General features: G+C 40.5%; 1 protein-coding gene across 1 annotated transcript in view; it reads left to right on the top strand.

Annotated features, from left to right (window-relative positions):
* The window catches only part of col2a1b (collagen, type II, alpha 1b), a 76014-nt gene that overhangs the window by 15835 nt on the left and 37260 nt on the right, over positions 1–22919 (top strand). Inside the window, exons 11-22 of the mRNA XM_065241983.2 lie at positions 330–383; positions 794–847; positions 1051–1104; positions 1604–1657; positions 1777–1821; positions 10587–10640; positions 11216–11260; positions 11359–11412; positions 11573–11671; positions 21311–21355; positions 21493–21591; positions 22076–22129. Coding sequence (XP_065098055.1) covers positions 330–383; positions 794–847; positions 1051–1104; positions 1604–1657; positions 1777–1821; positions 10587–10640; positions 11216–11260; positions 11359–11412; positions 11573–11671; positions 21311–21355; positions 21493–21591; positions 22076–22129 — 711 coding nt within the window. The remainder of the gene's footprint in view (positions 1–329; positions 384–793; positions 848–1050; positions 1105–1603; positions 1658–1776; positions 1822–10586; positions 10641–11215; positions 11261–11358; positions 11413–11572; positions 11672–21310; positions 21356–21492; positions 21592–22075; positions 22130–22919) is intronic.

Raw genomic sequence — 22919 nt, forward strand, 5'->3', positions numbered from 1 at the left:
AAAACATATTTGTCTAACTCACTCTCCTCTCCAAAACTTGTGCCCCTGTTGTTGTCTTTCAAATGAAGAAAGCCATTCTCAAGACTATTAATAGTGCTGAAGCTATGATTTCTAAAATTTTATGATTATGAGTGTATGTATATATAAAACTGTAAATATTGTTCTGTTGTGTTCTGTCATTCATCACTCATGATATTATTTAAAAAATAGAATCAGGTCAACATGTATGGAGTTTGCTTTTGCCTTCACCGTAGAAGAATCTTATTTATTTTTCAGGCTTTTCATTTGAAAATCATTAATGTCACCCTTCTTCCTCAATATTTTTATAGGGCTCGATGGGTCCCCGTGGCCCACCTGGTTCCCCAGGCAAACCAGGAGATGATGTGAGTATTCCCACCTCTCATCTCACTGTTCATCTATCCACCTTCACTGACTTTCTGAGGCACATTGTTCTGTGATTATGTAACCTTTATACTATAGGGAGTAGTGTAGCGTATCACATGATAGCTGTGTGATCTCTGCATTCCTCACCTTCACAGCAGTGATGGTGTCTCCAGCTGTTCCTCCGGTCCACATGACATAACACATAAGAGCCACTGTGTCTTAATGCCAGCAGGAAATGCTTTTAGACAGTTAAATGTTTCTCATTTTTCCATCCGTGTGTTGATTTCACATTATATTTGCTGATATTGGAGCTGAGTAGCATCAGGTCTCAGGAGCCATGCACTGCTCCTGGTTTGCTTGCAGCTTTATTATTAACTTTGGTTTGCTTTATTTATTTATTACTTTTTAGGGTGAACCAGGAAAACCTGGTAATAGTGGTGAACGTGGACCAAATGGACCTCAGGTGAATTTTTTTTCAGTGTTTGATCTTTGAATTGAATTCTTGCTTTGTGACTCTACGGCTCAAGCTTTTGCCCAGATGTGAGACTCTGCTGTGGATGCAGGCCAGAGAGTGAAAGGAGAGACATTCACCTCATACCTCTCTCTCTCTCTCTCTCTCTCTCTCTCTCCATCTCTCTCTTTCTCTCTCTCTTTCTTTAAATACAGGGAGCCCGTGGATTTCCAGGAACACCAGGTCTACCTGGAATCAAGGGACACAGAGTTAGTACACTTCACTTTTTTCTCACGTGGATCAATGTCTAATTGCTGTATTCCAATATCCAACTGGCAGATGCTGGTTGGTCAATAGCTGTGCTTTATTTTTAGCCTTTCACCAAGGTAGCTACTATAAGTATCACTGCACATCTTTCACACAGTAGCTGATCATTGCACAGCAAAAATATAATGGTCTTGTAATGAAACATGTCTTATATATCTTACAGCAGATTTTGCATAGGAAATGTCACTAGATATTTGTGTATTTTTATGATATGGTGATTAGTTAAAGGGAACTCCACAGTGTGGTTTTGATCACTGATGAAGAAGTTTCAAACACTATACTTAATGAAGAAGTTTCAAACACTATACTTAAAAGCCTAAAAAAACATCTCCTATGACTATACGAACATCATAGTACATTCTGGATCTTTATCATTTTAAATTGCTGACGAGTATTTTAGGCACTGACCTTCATCTTTGATGTGTGTGTGTGTGTTTGCAGGGTTACCCAGGTTCTGACGGTGCTAAAGGAGAATCTGGAGCTGTTGGATCTAAAGTACGACGTCCACAAATCACATACGTTTAAAATCTTCACCTTTCCACATCACATTCATGGTTGTTTTAGTTGTTGGGAGTCTCTTAGTTTCTCTCTCTCTCTCTGTCTGTGTCTTTTAGGGTGAGGCTGGCTCGACCGGAGAGAGCGGGGCTCCTGGACCAATGGTACGTGTTTGAACAGCTGTGCAGCAAATGCAAAGATTTAAAACATTAAATTTATTGTTAGATTTCTTTTAGAATCAAGACAAAAAACACTTTTTTTAAGAGATCTGAAGATAATTACATAAAAGTTTACCATTTACCAGATAAACAAATTTGCAGAAAAGAACTGACACATTATATACACCATCGTAAAAGTAATACAAATATATACATAGTGTTAATTTTGGGTAAATATGAAATAAGATCTTGTTTAATCAAAACAAGCAATTTTCAAAAAGAAAAACCTGCACCTCTCGTGATAAAAATTATATGTGGTACATTAACCTCTCATCTTCTGAGTGATAAAAGCTCATTTTATGTTATTTTTACGTGTTTAGTTATCTGGGAACTAAGTTGCCCTCTCATGGCCAAGGTATAAAAGTAGTATCTCATAATGTACTTAAAGTGCTTCATTTTTTTTGCATCAATTTTGTACTTAATATACTAAAAATGCTTCTTTAGTACTCCTTAGGATAATCTTAAGAACATCTGTGCTTATCTTTGCTATTTTGAGACACCATTATTATGAATAATTATATTCATTGCGAAAACATTTCTCAGTATGAGTTCGAACATTTATCAATATTAGCTAGATCATTTCTCAGTAACATCTCAAACATTTCTTAATATTAGATTGAATAGTTCTCAGTAAGAGCTAAAACATTTCTCGGTAAGAGCTCAAACAAATCTCAGTAAGAGCTAGAACATTTCTCAGTAAGAGCTTGAACATTCCTCAGTATAACCTTGAACATTTGTCAATATTATCTAGAACATTTCTTAGTAAGAGCTAGAACATTTCTCAGTATAACCTTCAACATTTCTCAATATTATCTAGAACATTTCTCAGTAAGAGCTTGAAAATTTCTTAGTATAACCTTGAACATTTGTCAATATAAGCTAGAACATTTCTCAGTAAGAGCTAGAACATTTCTCAATTTTAGCTAGAACATTTCTCAGTAAGTGCTAGAACATTTCTTAGTATAACCTTGAACATTTCTCAGTAAGAGCTTGAAAATTTCTTAGTATAACCTTGAACATTTGTCAATATAAGCTGGAACATTTTTCAGTAAGAGCTAGAACATTTCTCAGTAAGAGCTTGAAAATTTCTTAGTATAACCTTGAACATTTCTCAATATTAGCTAGAACATTTCTCAGTAAGAGCAAGAACATTTCTCAGTAAGAGCTCTAATAGTTCTCAGTAAGAGCTAAAACCTTTCTCAGTATGAGCTCAAACATTTCTCAATATTAGCTAGAAGATTTCTCAGTAAGAGCTTGAAAATTTTTCAGCAAAAGCTTGAACATATCTTAGTAAGAGCTTGAACTTTTCTCATTAAGAGCTCGAACATTTCTTATTAAGAGCTCAAACATTTATCAATATAAGCTAGAACATTTCTAAGTAAGAGCTTAAACAATTCTCAGTATAAGATCGAACATTTCTCAAAATTAGCTAGAAAATTATCAGTAAGAGCTCGAACATTTCTCAATGTCAGCTCAAATATTTCCCAGTATAACTCGATAATTTCTCAATTTAAGCTTGAACAATTCTCAGTAAGAGCTTAAACATATCTCAGTATGAGCTAGAACATATCTCAATAAGAGCTCAAACATTTCTCAGTAAGAGCTTGAACATTTCTCAGTATAACCTTAAACATTTGACAATATTAGCTATAACATTTCTCAATATTAGCTAGAACATTTCTCAGTAAGAGCTTAAACATATCTCAGTAAGAACTCAAAAATTTCTCAGTAAGAGCTTGAACATTTCTCAGTATAACCTTGAACATTTGTCAATATTATCTAGAACATTTCTCAGTAAGAGCTAGAACATTTCTCAGTATAACCTTGAATATTTGTCAATATTATCTAGAACATTTCTCAGTTAGAGCTCAAACATTTATCAGTAAGAGCTTGGAAATTTCTCAGTATAGCCTTGAACATTTGTCAATATTAGCTAGAACATTTATCAGTAAGAGCTAGAACATTTCTCAGTAAGAGCAAGAACATTTCTCAGTAAGAGCTTGAAAATTTCTTAGTATAACCTTGAACATTTCTCAATATTAGCTAGAACATTTCTCATTAAGAGCTAGAACATTTCTCAGTAAGAGCTAGAACATTTCTCAGTAAGAGCTTGAAAATTTCTTAGTATAACCTTGAACATTTCTCAATATTAGCTAGAACATTTCTTAGTAAGAGCAAGAACATTTCTCAGTAAGAGCTCTAATAGTTCTCAGTAAGAGCTAAAACCTTTCTCAGTATGAGCTCAAACATTTCTCAATATTAGCTAGAAGATTTCTCAGTAAGAGCTTGAAAATTTTTCAGCAAAAGCTTGAACATATCTTAGTAAGAGCTTGAACATTTCTCATTAAGAGCTCGAACATTTCTTATTAAGAGCTCAAACATTTATCAATATAAGCAAGAACATTTCTAAGTAAGAGCTTAAACAATTCTCAGTATGAGATCGAACATTTCTCAAAATTAACTAGAAATTATCAGTAAGAGCTCGAACATTTCTCAATGTCAGCTCAAAAATGTCCCATTATAACTCGATAATTTCTCAATTTAAGCTTGAACAATTCTCAGTAAGAGCTTAAACATATCTCAGTATGAGCTAGAACATATCTCAATAAGAGCTCAAACATTTCTCAGTAAGAGCTTGAACATTTCTCAGTATAACCTTAAACATTTGACAATATTAGCTATAACATTTCTCAATATTAGCTAGAACATTTCTCAGTTAGAGCTCAAACATTTCTCAGTAAGAGCTTGGACATTTATCAGTATAACCTTAAACATTTGTCAATATTAGCTAGAACATTTCTCAGAAAGAGCTAGAACATTTCTCAGTTAGAGATTGAACATTTCTTAGTTAGAGATTGAACATTTCTCAGTATAACCTTGAACATTTGACAATATTAGCTAGAAAATTTCTCAATATTAGCTAGAACATTTCTCAGTAAGAGCTAGAACATTTCTCAGTTAGAGCTTGAACATTTCTCAGTATAACCTTGAACATTTGACAATATTAGCTAGAACATTTCTCAATATTAGCTAGAACATTTCTCAGTTAGAGCTCAAACATTTATCAGTAAGAGCTTGGACATTTCTCAGTATAACCTTGAACATTTGTCAATATTAGCTAGAACATTTCTCAGTAAGAGCTAGAATATTTCTCAGAAAGAGCTAGAACATTTCTCAGTAAGAGCTTGAACATTACTCAGTATAACCTTAAAAATTTGTCAATATTATCTAGAACATTTCTCAGTAAGAGCTCAAACATTTCTCAGTAAGAGCTAGGACATTTTTCAGTAAAAGCTTGAACATTTCTCAGTATAACCTTGAACATTTGTCAATATTAGCTAGAACATTTCTCAGTAAGAGCTCATACATTTCTCAGTAAGAGCTAGAACATTTTTCAGTAAGAGCTTGAACATTTCTCAGTATAACCTTGAACATTTGACAATATTAGCTAGAACATTTCTCAATATTAGCTAGAACATTTCTCAGTTAGAGCTTGAACATATCTCAGTAAGAGCTCAAACATTTATCAGTAAGAGCTTGGACATTTCTCAGTATAACCTTGAACATTTGTCAATATTAGCTAGAACATTTCTCAGTAAGAGCTCAAACATATCTCAGTAAGAGCTAGAACATTTCTCAGTAAGAGCTTGAAAATTTCTTAGTATAACCTTGAACATTGTCAATATAAGCTAGAACATTTCTCAGTAAGAGCTAGAACATTTCTCAGTAAGAGCTTGAACATTTCTCAGTATAACCTTGAACATTTGTCAATATTAGCTAAAACATTTCTCAGTAAGAGCTTGAAAATTTCGGTTACACTTTATTTTAGGGTGTCACTGTTACATTGTAATTATATATTTAAGTACTAAGTAATAATCATCAACAACCTTACTGTAAGGTTGGGGTTAGGATTAGGGTTTGGTTTAGGATTAGTTGCATGTAATTATGCATAATTCACTTTTATTACTATAATAATTGCATGTAACGTGTAACAAAGACACCATAAAATAAGGTGTTACCAACATTTCTTAGTATAACCTTGAAGATTTGTCAATATTAGCTAGAACATTTCTCAGTAAGAGCTAGAACATTTCTTCGTATAGCCTCGAACATTTCTCAATTTTAGCTAGAACATTTCTCAGTAAGAGCTTGAACATTTCTCAGTATAACCTTGAACATTTGTCAATATTAGCTAAAACATTTCTCAGTAAGAGCTTGAAAATTTCGGTTACACTTTATTTTAGGGTGTCACTGTTACATTGTAATTATATATTTAAGTACTAAGTAATAATCATCAACAACCTTACTGTAAGGTTGGGGTTAGGATTAGGGTTTGGTTTAGGATTAGTTGCATGTAATTATGCATAATTCACTTTTATTACTATAATAATTGCATGTAACATGTGTAACAAAGACACCATAAAATAAGGTGTTACCAACATTTCTTAGTATAACCTTGAAGATTTGTCAATATTAGCTAGAACATTTCTCAGTAAGAGCTAGAACATTTCTTCGTATAGCCTCGAACATTTCTCAATTTTAGCTAGAACATTTCTCAGTAAGAGCTAGAACATTTCTCAGTATAGCCTTGAACATTTCTCAATTTTAGCTAGAACATTTCTCAGTAAGAGCTCAAACATTTCTCAGTAAGAGCTTGAAAATTTCTCAATATAACCTTGAACATTTGTCAATATTAGCTAGAACATTTCTCAGTAAGAGCTAGAACATTTCTCAGTAAGAGCTAGAACATATCTCAGTAAGAGCTTGAACATTTCTCAGTAAGAGCTAGAACATTTCTCAGTAAGAGCTAGAACATTTCTCAGTAAGAGCTTGAACATTTCTCAGTAAGAGCTTGCACATTTCTCAGTAAAAGCTTGAACATATCTCAGTAAAAGCTTGAACATTTCTCAGTATAACCTTAAACATTTGGCAATATTAGCTAGAACATTTCTCAGTAAGAGCTCAAACATATCTCAGTTAGAGTTCAAACATTTCTCAATAAGACCTTGAATATTTCTCAGTATAACCTCGAACATTTGTCAATATAAGCTAGAAAATTTCTCAGTAAGAGCTCAAACATATCTCATTAAGAGCTCAAACATATCTCAGTAAGAGCTCAAACATTTCTCAGTAAAAGCTTGAACATTTCTCGATATATCCTGGAACATTTGTCAATATTAGCTAGAACATTTCTCAGTAAGAGCGAGAACATATCTCAGTAAGAGCTCAAACATTTCTCAGTAGGAGCTTGAAATTTCTTAGTATAACCTTTAACATTTGTCAATATTAGCTAGAACATTTCTCAGTAAGAGCTTGAAAATTTCTTAGTATAACCTTGAATGTTTGTCAATATTAGCTGGAACATTTCTCAGTTAGAGCTAGAACATTTCTCAATTAGAGCTATAACATTTCTCAGTAAGAGCTTGTACATTTCTCAGTATAACCTTGAACATTTTTCAATATTAGCTAGAACATTTATCATTAAGAGCTCAAACATTTCTCAGTAATAGCTTGAACATTTCTCAGTATAACCTTGAACATTTGTCAATATTAGCTAGAACATTTCGAAGTAAGAGCTCAAACATTTCTCAGTAAGAGCTTGAAAATTTCTTAGTATAACCTTAAATGTTTGTCAATATTAGCTAGAACATTTCTCAGTAAGAGCTAGAACATTTCTCAATTAGAGCTATAACATTTCTCAGTAAGAGCTTGTACATTTCTCAGTATAACCATGAACATTTGTCAATATTAGCTAGAACATTTCTCAGTAAGAGCTAGAACATTTCTCAGTAAGAGCTCAAACATATCTCAGTAAGAGCTCAAACATTTCTCAGTATAACCTTGAACATTTGTCAATATTAGCTAGAACATTTCTCAGTAAGAGCTCAAACATTTCTCAGTAAGAGCTTGAACATTTCTCAGTATAACCTTGAACATTTGTCAATATTAGCTAGAACATTTCTCAGTAAGAGCTCAAACATTTCTCAGTAAGAGCTTGAACATTTCTCAGTATAACCTTGAACATTTTTCAATATTAGCTAGAACGTTTATCATTAAGAGCTCAAACATATCTCAGTAAGAGCTCAAACAATTCTCAGTAAGAGCTTGAACATTTCTCAGTGTAACCTTGAACATTTGTCAGTATTAGCTAGAACATATCTCAGTAAGAGCTCAAACATTTCTCAGTATAACCTTGAACATTTGTCAATATTAGCTAGAACATTTCTCAGTAAGAGCTCAAACATTTCTCAGTAAGAGCTTGAACATTTCTCAGTATAACCTTGAACATTTGTCAATATTAGCTAGAACATTTCTCAGTAAGAGCTCAAACATTTCTCAGTAAGAGCTTGAACATTTCTCAGTATAACCTTGAACATTTTTCAATATTAGCTAGAACGTTTATCATTAAGAGCTCAAACATATCTCAGTAAGAGCTCAAACAATTCTCAGTAAGAGCTTGAACATTTCTCAGTATAACCTTGAACATTTGTCAATATTAGCTAGATTATTTCTCAGTAAGAGCTCAAACATTTCTCAGTAAGAGCTTGAACATTTCTCAGTATAACCTTGAACGTTTTTCAATATTAGCTAGAACGTTTATCATTAAGAGCTTAAACATATCTCAGTAAGAGCTCAAACAATTCTCAGTAAGAGCTTGAACATTTCTCAGTATAACCTTGAACATTTGTCAATATTAGCTAGAACATTTCTCAGTAAGAGCTCAAACATTTCTCAGTAAGAGCTCAAACATATCTCAGTAAGAGCTCAAACATTTCTCAGTATAAACTTGAACATTTGTCAATATTAGCTAGAACATTTCTCAGTAAAAGCTCAAACATTTCTCAGTAAGAGCTTGAACATTTCTCAGTATAACCTTGAACATTTGTCAACATTAGCTAGAACATTTCTCAGTAAGAGCTCAAACATTTCTCAGTAAGAGCTTGAACATTTCTCAGTCTAACCTTGAACATTTTTCAATATTAGCTAGAACGTTTATCATTAAGAGCTCAAACATATCTCAGTAAGAGCTCAAACAATTCTCAGTAAGAGCTTGAACATTTCTCAGTATAACCTTGAACATTTGTCAATATTAGCTAGAACATTTCTCAGTAAGAGCTCAAACATTTCTCAGTAAGAGCTTGAACATTTCTCAGTATAACCTTGAACATTTTTCAATATTAGCTAGAACGTTTATCATTAAGAGCTTAAACATATCTCACTAAGAGCTCAAACAATTCTCAGTAAGAGCTTGAACATTTCTCAGTATAACCTTGAACATTTGTCAATATTAGCTAGAACATTTCTCAATATTAGCTAGAACATTTTCTCAGTAAGAGCTTAAACATATCTCAGTAAGAGCTCAAACAATTCTCAGTAAGAGCTTGAACATTTCTCAGTATAACCTTGAACATTTGTCAATATTAGCTAGAACATTTCTCAATATTAGCTAGAACATTTCTCAGTAAGAGCTTAAACATATCTCAGTAAGAGCTCAAACATTTCTCAGTAAGAGCTTGAACATTTCTCAGTATATCATTCAACAGTTGTCAATATTAGCTAGAACATTTCTCAATATTATCTAGAACATTTCTCAGTAAGAGCTTAAACATATCTCAGTAAGAACTCAAAAATTTCTCAGTATAACCTTGATTATTTGTCAATATTAGCTAGAACGTTTATCATTAAAAGCTCAAACATATCTCAGTAAGAGCTCAAACATTTCTCAGTAAGAGCTAGAACATTTCTCAGTATAACCTTGAACATTTGTCAATATTAGCTAGAACATTTCTCAATATTATCTAGAACATTTCTCAGTAAGAGCTTAAACATATCTCAGTAAGAGCTCAAACATTTCTCAGTAAGAGCTAGAACATTTCTCAGTATATCCTTCAACAGTTGTCAATATTAGCTAGAACATTTCTCAAAATTATCTAGAACATTTCTCAGTAAGAGCTCAAACATTTCTCAGTAAGAGCTCAAACATTTCTCAGTATAACCTTGAACATTCCTCAGTATAACTTTGAACATTTGTCAATATTAGCTAGAACATTTCTCAGTAAGAGCTCAAACATATTTAAGTAAGAGCTCAAACATTTCTCAGTAAGAGCTTGAACATTCCTCAGTATAACCTTGAACATTTGTCAATATTAGCTAGAACATTTCTCAGTAAGAGCTCAAACATATCTCAGTAAGGCTCAAACATTTCTCAGTAAGAGCTTGAACATTTTTCAGTATAACCTTGAACATTTCTCAATTTGAGCTAGAACATTTCTCAGTAAGAGCTTGAAAATTTCTCAGTAAGAGCTTGAACATATCTCAGTAAGAGCTCAAACATTTCTCAATTTAAGCTAAAACATTTCTCAGTAAGAGCTTGAACATTTCTCAGTAAGATCTTAAATATTTCTTAATATAAGTGTGAACATTTCCCAGTATAAGCTTGATTATTTCCTAATTTAACCATGAACATTTCTCAGTATAAGCTTGATTATTTCCTAATAGAAGCATGAACATTTCTCAGTATACGCTCGATTATTTCTTGAAATCCCTGTGCTCTTACTGTATGTCAAATATTATTTATATTTTTGTTTGTCTAAAGAAGAAACATCTAAGACAAATCTGATACCCGAATGAAATGAAGGACACTGTTGTCTTTTGAGCTAGAGAAAATGGCCTCTGTCCCTAAGTGATTTAGTGTTTGTATTTTTGCTCAGGGTCCTCGTGGTTTACCTGGTGAACGTGGACGCCCAGGACCTTCTGGAGCTGCTGTAAGAATCAAACTTACATCTATCTGTCTGTCTGTCTATCTGTTTAATAAACACTATAGCAAAGTAGCATTTCATAACTTTTTTGTTAGAAATTAATGGAAGTCAGTTATAGAGCAAGTACGTAAACAATCTCCTAACCTTACCATGATTTACAGTGGTAAGCTTACAATTATATTTAATGATCGATTAATGATGAGTGATAAATTAAGTTGTCTGCTCGAATTTTGCAACAAAAGTCAGCTTGGCGTCATTTTACTGCAGCCCACGTAAAGATAAGCCCATGAGTTAATCTGCAGTTTTAAGTTTAAAAACAGAGATGGCGATATGGAGGCAGAGTTATGTCAGAATTCTAACCAATAACATTTAATGTTAAAAGCTGGACTTGCCTGAGACTTTAACACTTTTATTTCCCTACCTTCAGGAAACAACAAATCTAGTTTATGTCCATTTATCTACCAAACAGGGTGGAATAAATTAGCATCTACAAGAGTACCTACAGTTTTTTGAATAATGTTATCATATGGGTGAAGGTGTTTTTGGCCTTTAAAGTGTCTGTTGTTGCTGTTTTTTTACAGGGTGCTCGTGGAAATGATGGCTTACCTGGTCCTGCTGGTCCTCCGGTAGCATCTGTTTTTATAGTAACTTTGTATAAATGTCTAATTTAAAGTGATGTACTTGAGGATTGTAAGCATTGTACATTTGTTTATTGTCTTCATAGGGTCCTGTGGGTATAATTGGAGCACCTGGTTTCCCAGGATCTCCCGGGGCTAAGGTGTGACATTCCCTACTGCATTCTTAAAGTGTATAATGTCTTGTATCAGGATTGCTGAATTGAGCAGTGTTGTTGTCCTTGAGAATAAATAGTCATGTAAAAAGTCACGTCAAAAGATGAATAAGTAGTATCATGTTCATTTTCTGTTTCATTTTCATAGGGTGAAGCAGGTCCTACTGGTGCCCGTGGACCTGAGGGTGCACAAGGACCTCGTGGAGAGTCTGGTGTGCCTGGAGCTCCAGGACCTTCTGGAGCCTCTGTGAGTAACCATATATGTTTGTTGTGTTTTTTGCATGTCATTCTGTGTAAATTGCACAAAATGTTAAATCTAGTATCTGTAAAGTATTAGGGCTGGTAAGTGAAAGGTAACTTAATGGATTACTAGCACCGGTGTTCCTTTAAGCAAAGCACTTATTGAAATGACCATGTGATAATTGTATTATAAGTCAGTGATTTTCAAACTGGGGGTCAGATGGTACCAGGGTGACCCCAGTTTTATGAAATGTTATGAAATATATTAATTTACCATACATAAAAGGTAATCAGACTTATGAAACATAAGGCCACGAACCAACAGTTACATTTTATAATTTAAAATGTTTTAGTTTAAAGGAGTCATATGACCCGATTTCATGTTTTCCTTTGTTTTTAGAGTGTTAAATAATGTCTGTGCACATAAAAGATCTGTAAAGTTGCAAAAATTTAAGTTTCAAATCTAAAGCGATCTTCTTTTTAAAAGTGTAGCCTCATCCACGCCTACCTAAAAGGGCTCATTCAACACGCTCATGCAGTTAAATGTCATACTGATTTGAATAACACCGCCCTAATGTACATGCAAAGATAGAGAATGTAACTTTCAATCAAATTGTTGCTGCCCCCATGTCTTGGAGATGCTGTGTTTTACCCTGTGAAAGGCAAACTACTTTGGGTGCGTCTCATTTCTCTGTCTTACCCCTTACCCCTACCCCTCGGTTTTGCTCGTTCATGTGAGGCGAATTGGCGTCTCAATTCTCAGTTTGATCAAGGGCTAGTGCCAAGGCATAGGGATACATAGCCCTTGATACGAAGTGTGATGAGGACCACACTTGAAAGAGAGGGGTAAACGTTAATGTAGGAATTTCTCAGGAGAGCGGGTATCAAGATGTTTTATGGCTGAACGTCGAACTGTCAAGGGGTCGCACAAATGAAAGTAACGTTATTTTCAGCAGTTTAATTGAGATTATATTTCGATACTCATGTTTTATGATACTTTTAATAAAATGTTCATTATTTGTTTTTTTGTTTTTAATCGCTAGTTAAGGGGCTAGCTAGAAGCTAAGTTATGTGCTATTCGTTGAGCTCAGCTCAGGGTATCGATACCACCACCTGAGACAATGGCAATTGCTTTGTTTATGTCAACGCTTATAAGTAGCAGCCAGTTAGCGGCAAGGGAAGGTGACGCAAACGGTAATCAAGTGGTATCTCATCTTTTAGACAAACGATCTGTCTTACCCCTAAGACAGAGTACCGAGATTGGCCCCTTGTTTGGCCTACCAATTGAGTAAACATTAAGAAACCAGTGGTTAGGTTTTATTTACAACACTGTTTCAGAACAGTAGAGCTCAAATATTCGATTGTGTGCTGCACATTTTACGAAAGGACTACTTTCTAAACATGGGGGAGTTACTAGGCTGAATGTACACAAAGGCTTTGTCCAAAAAGTGAAGCGATTCCAACTTTGCAACTACATTCTGGTTCCCTTTCAGTCGGTCACTACGACGTCACGTCGTGACCGACGAATTGGGAACCGCTCCGCGGGTGACCTATCTACTTCGAGAAACTATAAAAACGCCAATGAACTTGGCATGCAGGTATTTGCATAATGCCGGCGCCGCCCCGCCAGGTGCGTATATAAGCCGCAGGTGCACAATACCAAATTAGCTTTTTGCTTCGAAGCCGGCAGACATCTGCTCTCGAGAAGCGTATACTGATCTTCGTAGATCCCTGTTCTTGGAGGGAAAAGATCTCAGCTTGCTGAAGTTGGTTGGGCAAAGACACCTCAGCGGAGGCTCGCAGTGTTTTCTCCACCCTTTTCTCTCTCTCTCTCTCTCTGTCTCTTTTAGGACTTGAGTTGAGTGAGTGCGTTTGCCTCTCCCTGTGTGTTTCACCAGCTCGCACAAAAAGAGTGATTTCCCTAAAAGAGCAGCACGTTTGAGCTTTGTGTCTTTTTAAAGACAGTCACTCATTCGTGTCACGGTCGGGTGCGTCTTTTTAAAGATGGCATTCCGCCCGTGTTCCGTTTCTGGATGCGGTGTGTTCATCGCTCCCCGGGATGGCCACGAGCGCTGTGTTTCGTGTCTGGGGCTCCAGCACGCAGAGGCAGCGTTGCGTGATAGTTCATGCTCCACTTGTGAGGGCATGACTATGGCGGATTTGCGGAGACGGGTGTCGTTTCTCCGGGAACGGCGCCCGCCTTCCAAGTCTGGTGCTGCTAAGGGCGCAGCTACCAAACTTGCGAAGGATGACCTCCGTATAACGGTGCTGGGTCGGTCTGCTGGTTCGTCCAGCAGCTCCCAGCGCCCTGATCCGTTGCCAGCGGAGGTCCCGATGGAGACGAGCGGCCCGTGTTCTACGGTGTCCTCGCGCTCTGTCGAGCCTCCACCGGACGCGATGTCCACCGTAACGTCGGAGGGGGGGTTGTCAGCCTCGGACGTCGATCCAGATCCGCTCCCGCCTTCGGGTCGGGTTGCGGGTCCTGCGTTCGACCCCGAGATGGCAGCCATGCTCGCTCGGGCGGCGGCGGCGGTCGGCTTGGAGTGGACTGAACCTCCCCCACCTGAACCGTCCCGCCTCGATGATTGGTACTTCGGGGGTGCCAGGGCTTCTCAGTCCTCGCCCCCGGTGCCCTTCTTCCCCGAGGTACATGAAGAGCTGACGCGGTCGTGGAAAACCCCGTTTTCCGCCCGGAACCGGCCGTTTCAGCCTTCACCCCTCACCTCTCTCGAGGGTGGAGATGCCAGGGGGTATACTGGTATCCCGTCAGTGGAGCGGCCGGTCGCGATGCAGTTGTGTCCGGCCGGTGTCGCTTCCTCCTGGCGGGACCAGCCTACTCTCCCCTCACGGGCTTGTAAGCAGTCTTCGGCGCTGACCGGTGCTGCTTACAAAGCTTGTGGGGAGGCAGCCTCTGCCCTGCATGCCATGGCATTGCTGCAGGTTCATCAGGCTAAGGCTCTGAGGGACCTGCACGCGGGAGGTCACGACTCGGCGGAGTTCTCTGAACTGCGTGCGGCCACTGATCTGGCGCTTCGTGCGACCAAGGTCACCGCACGCGCCGTCGGGCGTGCGATGTCTACCCTGGTAGTCCAGGAACGCCATCTCTGGCTGTGTCTGGCGGACATGAAGGATGCTGATAAAACCCGGCTCCTGAATGCTCCGGTTTCCCAGACCGGCCTGTTCGGCGAGACGGTCGAGGAGTTTGCGCAGCAATTCTCCGCGGCCAAGAAGCAGACTGAGGCCATAGCTCAAATCATGCCACGTCGGAAGCGTCCTGCGCCTGCCCCATCCACGTCGGCGCCTCAGCCTGCTCCTCGCCGAGGGCGTCCTGCGGCGGCCGCCTCCGTTCCTCCCCGGGGCTCTTCTAAGAAGCGAGGAACCGGTCGTCAGCAGCCCGCCCCGCCCGCTCAGCCCGCTCCGAAGGGTGGAAAGAGGAGATCGAAGCGGCCCTGAGACGGGCGACCTAGAGATGGAGGGGATCGCTCTTCGGGAGATGGTGAAGGCACCACTCCCCCCACCGGAGGAGGGCCGGTTGGGGAATCTTTTGTTTCATTTTTCTGTTCCGCCGACTTTTCAGTCGGCACCCACAAATTCACAAAAAGAGCGAATTCCACTTCCATCTCTAGGTCTTCAGATGAGCGCCGGAGATACGAGCGGGCTCATAACCCCCCCTCGTTCTCCGACTCATCAGAGGAGAACGAGAGCGGCGCTCGGGCTCATAACCCCTCCGCGCTCTCCAACTTCTCAGGCGGTAGGAGACAGCTACGGGCTCATAACCCATCGTCTCCCTCCTCCTTCGCCAGAGGGTGCATCGAGTGGCGAGAGGTGTCTTCAGCAGAGCCTCCCTTACTCAACCACCCAGCAACGGACTCAGGTGAGTGTTATCACACACAACACTGCTGTCGGTGCGGCCGTTACGCACACACCGGCGATCACCTCCGTTGCGCCCGCCGCGGGTACACCGATCGTGCCTTTAGTCCCCCTCGCACGGTGTCTGGGGGCGTGGAAACAGCTTCCCAGCCCGTCGCGTTGGCTTTTACGCACGATTCGTCTCGGCTATGCGATCCAATTTGCCCGGCGTCCCCCCAAATTCTCCGGCGTTCGTTTCACTACGGTGAGAGCTGCCGATGCGCACGTCCTCCGTGCGGAGATCGCTGTCTTATTGGCGAAAGACGCGATCCAGCCGGTCCCTCCAGCCGAGATGAGGTCGGGGTTTTACAGCCCTTACTTTATTGTACCCAAGAAAAGCGGCGGCTTGCGACCGATCCTGGACCTGCGTTCGCTGAACCGTGCACTTCACAGAATGCCGTTCAAGATGCTGACGCCCAAACGCATATTTCCATGCATTCGTCCAAACGATTGGTTCGCATCTATCGACCTGAAGGACGCGTACTTCCACGTATCGATTCTCCCCCGGCACAGGCCGTTTCTCCGCTTTGCGTTCGAGGGGCGAGCATACCAGTACAAAGTCCTCCCATTCGGGCTCTCTCTGTCGCCCCGTGTATTCACCAAAGTAGTGGAGGGGGCTTTAAAACCCCTGAGAGAGAGAGGTGTGCGCATTCTCGCGTATCTGGACGATTGGCTAATAATAGCTCAAACACGTCAGACGCTGTGCGATCACAGAGATTTAACTTTAAAACACCTCGCTCGTTTGGGTCTTCGGGTCAACTGGGAAAAGAGCAAGCTTTGCCCCGTGCAGAGAATCTCTTTTCTCGGTATGGAACTGGACTCGATCGATTTGACAGCTCGTCTAACAGAAGCGCGTGTACAGTCGATTCTGACTTGCCTGAATACATTCAAGAGCAAGAGCGCGGTCCCGCTGAAACAATTTCAGAAGCTTTTGGGGCATATGGCAGCAGCCGCAGCTGTAACTCCGCTCGGACTGCTCCATATGCGACCGCTTCAGCATTGGCTTCACGATCGAGTCCCGAGGAGAGCGTGGCTGCGCGGCACTCACCGTGTTATCATTACACCTGCGTGTCGTCGCACTTTCACTCCGTGGTCAGACCGTGCGTTTCTCCGAGCCGGTGTGCCTCTGAGACAGGTCTCCAGGCATGCAATAGTATGCACAGATGCTTCGGACACGGGGTGGGGGGCCACGTACGATGGGCTTGCGGCTTCGGGGGTCTGGACGGCACCCCAGCTGCATTGGCACATAAATTGCCGAGAAATGTGGGCTGTATATCTTGCGCTCGTCCGTTTCAGCAACGAGTTACAGGGCAAAGATGTATTAGTTCGCACAGACAACACTGCGACCGTGGCGTACATCAATCGTCAAGGCGGTTTACGCTCGCGTCACCTGTCGCATCTCGCCCGTCATCTCCTCACTTGGAGTCAGAAGAATTTGAGGTCTCTTCGTGCCATTTACATCCCGGGCACGCTCAATGTAGAGGCGGATGCGCTCTCTCGGGCTGCGCGTCCCGGCGAATGGCGACTCCACCCCATTGCGGTTCAGCAGATTTGGAGACGTTTCGGCAAAGCGCAGATAGATCTGTTTGCTTCCCCAGAGACGACCCATTGTCGCCTGTTCTATTCACTAGCCGACGACTCGCTCGGCGTGGATGCATTGGCACACAGCTGGCCGCGAAACATGCGCAAATACGCGTTCCCTCCGGTGAGCCTCATTGCGCAAACCCTATGCAAAATCCGGGAGGACGAGGAGAGCGTGCTGTTGGTGGCACCGTATTGGACAACCAGGAGTTGGTTTCCAGAACTCTCTCTCCTCGCGACAGCCCCTCCTTGGAAGATTCCCCTGAGGAAGGACCTTCTTTCTCAACAAGAGGGCACATTATGGCACCCGCGCCCCGACCTGTGGAACCTCCATGTGTGGTCTCTGGACGGGGCACGGAGGATTTGAGTGATTTACCGCAAGAGGTATCTAACACTATTGCTGCAGCGCGAGCGCCGTCTACGAGACAGGCTTACGCGCTTAAATGGAACCTGTTTGTCGACTGGTGTTCTTCCCAAAGTGAAAACCCCCGAGAATGCCCGATTAGTGTTGTGCTTTTATATCTCCAGCGCCGTTTGGAGAATAGGCTGTCACCATCCACTATTAAAGTCGATATCGCTGCGATATCAGCTCACCATTCACCCGTAAACGGTAGAACAGTGGGTCAGCACGACCTGGTCATTAGATTTCTCAGAGGCGCTCGAAGACTGAATCCTTCGCGTCCTCCCTCTATTCCTCCTTGGGACCTGTCCTTGGTGCTGAAATCACTCCAGGAAGCCCCATTTGAGCCTCTGCATAGTGTGAGTGTTAAATTTCTTACTATGAAAACATTAACTCTCCTTGCTTTGGCTTCTGTTAAGAGGATAGGGGATATTCATGCATTTTCGGTCGACGAATCGTGCCTTCAGTTCGGGCCGGCTGCATCCAGCGTAACACTGAGACCCCGGCCCGGCTTTGTGCCCAAAGTTCCCACCACTCCTTTCAGAGATCAAGTGGTGAACCTCCAAGCGCTGCCTTTGGAGGAGGCAGACCCAGCCATGGCTTTGTTATGCCCTGTTCGTGCACTACGTGTGTATATAGACAGGACGCAAAGTTTTAGGACCTCAGATCAGCTCTTTGTTTGTTACGGTGGTCAGCAGAAAGGAAAAGCTGTCACCAAGCAGAGGATGTCCCATTGGATTGTGGATACTATAGCCCTTGCATATCAAAAGCAGAATGTGCCTTGTCCATTTAATTTACGTGCTCACTCTACACGCAGTGTGGCATCATCTTGGGCACTGGCTCGCGGTTCCTCGCTAACAGATATTTGTAGAGCTGCAGGCTGGGCGACACCTAATACGTTCACAAGATTCTATAGTGTTCGTGTCGAACCGGTTTCCACTCGGGTTCTTTCTACTAACTAGTTAAGAATGCCGGGGGTCGGCTCGTGTGTCGGCTTGGAGCCTCTATTTTGGTGCTGCACATCTGCACCAATATGGAAGGCCATCGGGGCAAAAACGTCTAAAAAACTGTTTTTGCCTCTCCTCCACCGCCCTGATAGCTGGTGTTGCGGAGCATCCGCTGTCAACCTATCACTGCTGTATTTTCTGTAAACCTGTGTAGGCTAGGCGTCCACATTTGTCCCCTACGTGGGGTTCATTTGTGTGTATACTCCGTGGGGTACTAATCCTCCACGTTTTCCTTAGCAGAGCCTGCTTTGCATCTCTCTGCATACTATGTTTTGTTCAGAGACTTTTTATGAGCAACCTATCGGTTGTTTCATATTTTTATGTCATCCATTCAACCTTCTTAGGGGATGGCTTCCGCAGTGTTCTAGCTCCGCTCAGTTTAGACGCTTCCCCAGTTCGCTGCTTCACTATCGTGGGTTAAGGAACAGGTAGTGACCGGCCTTCTGCATTTCGCCTTAGGTTCCGCCCCCTATGTGGAGGGCGGAGGGCTTTTACAGACACTGGAAGGGTTCAGCTGCAGTGGCGTTTTGGTAGGGATTCCCAATTCGTCGGTCACGACGTGACGTCGTAGTGACCGACTGAAAGGGAACGTCTCGGTTACGTATGTAACCCTCGTTCCCTGAAGGAAGGGAACGGAGACGTCACGTCCCGTCGCCACAGTTTGCTGTTCCATTGCTGTTTTCAGGCCGGGCACTGCTGCTCGGCTTCTCAGCAATAATATAGCTAATTTGGTATTGTGCACCTGCGGCTTATATACGCACCTGGCGGGGCGGCGCCGGCATTATGCAAATACCTGCATGCCAAGTTCATTGGCGTTTTTATAGTTTCTCGAAGTAGATAGGTCACCCGCGGAGCGGTTCCCAATTCGTCGGTCACGACGTGACGTCTCCGTTCCCTTCCTTCAGGGAACGAGGGTTACATACGTAACCGAGACGTTCTGCTGACTGACATTCTGTAAGTAGCCAATGTTTTCATATTTAAGGAATTTCCTACTGATGATTCAAACGCAAGTTTTAAGAAGAGACACGCCTGTGTTTTCAAATTTAATGTATTTCCTACTGACGATTCAAATGTGAGTTTTGTGCAGTGCAGAGTAGCGCTTGTTTGTAGTTTCTACGATCACAAATGCAGACATGGTTTCATGTTTTAGTATCCTTAATTTACCAATTTGTTACTATTACTATTGCTTTGGGAGCTTATCTTTCAAAACATTGTAATTCCATTTACGTAATTTGGCCAATCACAACGCACTTAATAGCTGACCAATCGGTTCACATCCATTCACACCGCGCTTTCTCACAACAATGATGCAGCAACCCAAACCGCCTACTTCCATACTATATAGTAGGCAAAGAGTACGAGAAGTAGTGCTTTTCGCCTACTATATATTATGGAAGTATGTGGTCTGGGAAAATTACCATGAATTTACCAGAATGAATCTATCAGTAAATACAAAATGTGCTGTTCACACACGCAGTGCCATTCCGTCTTTTTACCAGTAAGACATCATTCACACATCAGTATCAAAATACCGGTAAACTCGGAGAGAAAGCTGAAGTTACCTGTTGCGCGCAGCCGGCGAGCTTAGTGTTGTATTCAATGGAAGGTTATCAACTCTCCGTGTTAAGTTGTTTTCACATCTGTGGCAAACGCTGACGGTCGCGAAGTTGCTCGTGACCAAACAACATTGCGTCAGGCGATGCCAAACGGAACCTGAGTTTGCACATTAGGCTTCACAGAGAATGTACTAAGTACGTCGACAATTTGGCAAATAGATGGGAAGCTGTTTTAAACAACTTCGGTGAAGAAATGTGGATGTTAACTTCAGGTGTGCTCGACTTTTAAGCAGCATGTGTGTAGAAACGTCCGTAACAGTGCAGGGTTAACACGTCACCTGTATTAAAACGTCAGCGCGTCTGACGTCGTCCGTTCTAAATGCCGCATACATAGCGCTTACCGGTAAATTACTGGCAATCTAACAACCTCTCTTACTGGTTAATTGGCAGCACTGATTTACCGGAAAGGTTCTGTTCACACATGACCTGTTTACTGCAATTTCCCAGTAAATTAACAGTGAAGACTGTATGTGTGAAAGGGACTTTAGAGGTGATACAAAAATGTACAGTATGTGGAAAATAATGTGTTTTTTAACCATAAACAACGCAAACACATTGTATTACACCAAATACACAAAGTAATGTGCTTTTTAGCTACGAAATATGGGCCGTTTAATTAAAAATCTAAGTTTCATGCATTTTCTTTGAGGAGCCACAAGGGGGCCGCATGCTGAAAAGTTTGAAAGCCACTTTGCACAAAATACATCACTACAGGCCATATCATATAATTGGCTGCAGAAAAAACATGCAGTTTACTAAGGAATAAACAGAATAGCTTCTAATGAATATAATAAAATATATTAAAACAAACACTTTATTTTAATATAAGCAATTTTATAAAGAGCAGTAAACACTGCTCAGTCAAGACACATGCATGAGTTTTACTGTCAACTTGTTTATGCAGATTGAATTTCATTAGCTTGATCATGGTTTCTGTTAAAAGTTATTTTAACAGTGCACTCAGCCATACTGAGCTCATTATGAATTTCTCCCTGCTCTTCCCTAGCGAGTGTGCACACACTTAAAATATCCTTAATGCATTAACAAATCTTTCCTTTAGCAGTATAAGTAGAGTAAAGAGCCATATGCAGTCAAAGTGAGCTGCTGACTGTGTGTTGTCTCTGAATCCGTAGGGTAACCCTGGCACAGATGGCATCCCTGGATCCAAAGGATCAGTTGTAAGTAAATGCATACTTCTTCATAGCTACAGGACATTGTTATCTGCTGTAAATGCATTTATCCTTTATATAACTGCAGTTTATCTAAGCATATCCCTACAGTAAATGTACACAGCCAAACTCTCTTTTTACTGTAGGGGGCTTCTGGTATTGCCGGTGCTCCTGGTTTTCCGGGTCCTCGTGGCCCTCCTGGACCTCAGGGTGCAACAGGTCCTCTTGGACCCAAGGGACAGTCTGTGAGTATTAGCAGTTATTCCCAGTGTTCCTCTAAAGCCTATCAATGCCACAGCTTTCTTATCTGTTGTTTCTTCACATGTCATCTCATTGATGTATATAACACATAATATGCTTTCAGTGGCATAAATACTGTCGAAACCAGAGACGATAGCTTTGTGGGCACTGCTGAGACGTATAGTAATCCAATCGTATCTCCAATAACCTGAGTTTCAGATTACCTGCACAAAAATATAACGTAAAATAAACACTGAACATGTACAATAGCCACTCCAAAAACAGACTAGCGTCTTTTATTTAGTATCATACAGCATAACTATGTAGTGATCTGTTTGTAATAAAGATATTAATAATCATGATAATTTTTTCATCAATGACCACAAGTATAAAGCCGCTTTTAAAGTCAAATTTAAGTCAGAATTTTACTATACAGATGACATCATTAAAGTGTAGGACTAAGAGTTTTGTTGTGTTTGTCTTCATTAGGGTGATGCTGGCCTGGCAGGGTTCAAAGGTGAAGCTGGTCCTAAAGGAGAGATTGTAAGTTTTCCAAAATCATCATGTTTTTATAATGTTCACGAACTTTTGGGTAAAATAAGAAAAACTTTTTCAAACATAAATCACTGAAATAATAAAACACGAGTAGATCTAAGTATGTATACCAAACGCATGCTGTCATGATTCTGTCTAAAAAAACTGTGACAAGAAGACAGGATCATGAAAGTTTATGCTTTTAAACTAAAACTGAATTTTAAAGTTGGCTTTTAGTCTGAATCATTTTCAGACTAAGCCAGATAACACATTAATAAACATAAAAAACTAAGAGGGGGAAATATGTGCTAAGTCCCAATTCGCCTACTTATACTACGACCTAAAAGTATGTACTGTTTTTGTGAGGAAAACGTACATACTTTTGAGTGTGTAGCAAAAGAGTATGCACGTTTTGGGACATACTTTGACGATGTCATGCAACGTGAACGAAAACGTGGTTGCCTAGTTACGCACACCACCAGGGGCGAAAATCTCATCTAAATGTTGGGGGGGACAATAAACATAAAATTTTTCAAGAACAATTTTTGAAGGGGACACCAATAATACAGGCAAAATTGTACTTGCAAGGAAATGGGTACAGATAGAAAACGTTTCTCTTTCTCTATGAACGGACGCAAATTTAATTTTAATACATATGAATGCAGAGGTGAAAAGAGTAATACAATTTTCTACTTAAGTAATAGTAAAGTTACTTTAATAATATTTTACTTAAGTAAAAGTAAAGTTACTGGTCTAAAAATCTACTCAAGTAAAAAGTCATTTTAATTTTAAGAGTTAC

This window comes from Paramisgurnus dabryanus, chromosome 14, assembly GCF_030506205.2.
Source record: "Paramisgurnus dabryanus chromosome 14, PD_genome_1.1, whole genome shotgun sequence".
NCBI classification, from domain to species: domain Eukaryota; kingdom Metazoa; phylum Chordata; class Actinopteri; order Cypriniformes; family Cobitidae; genus Paramisgurnus; species Paramisgurnus dabryanus.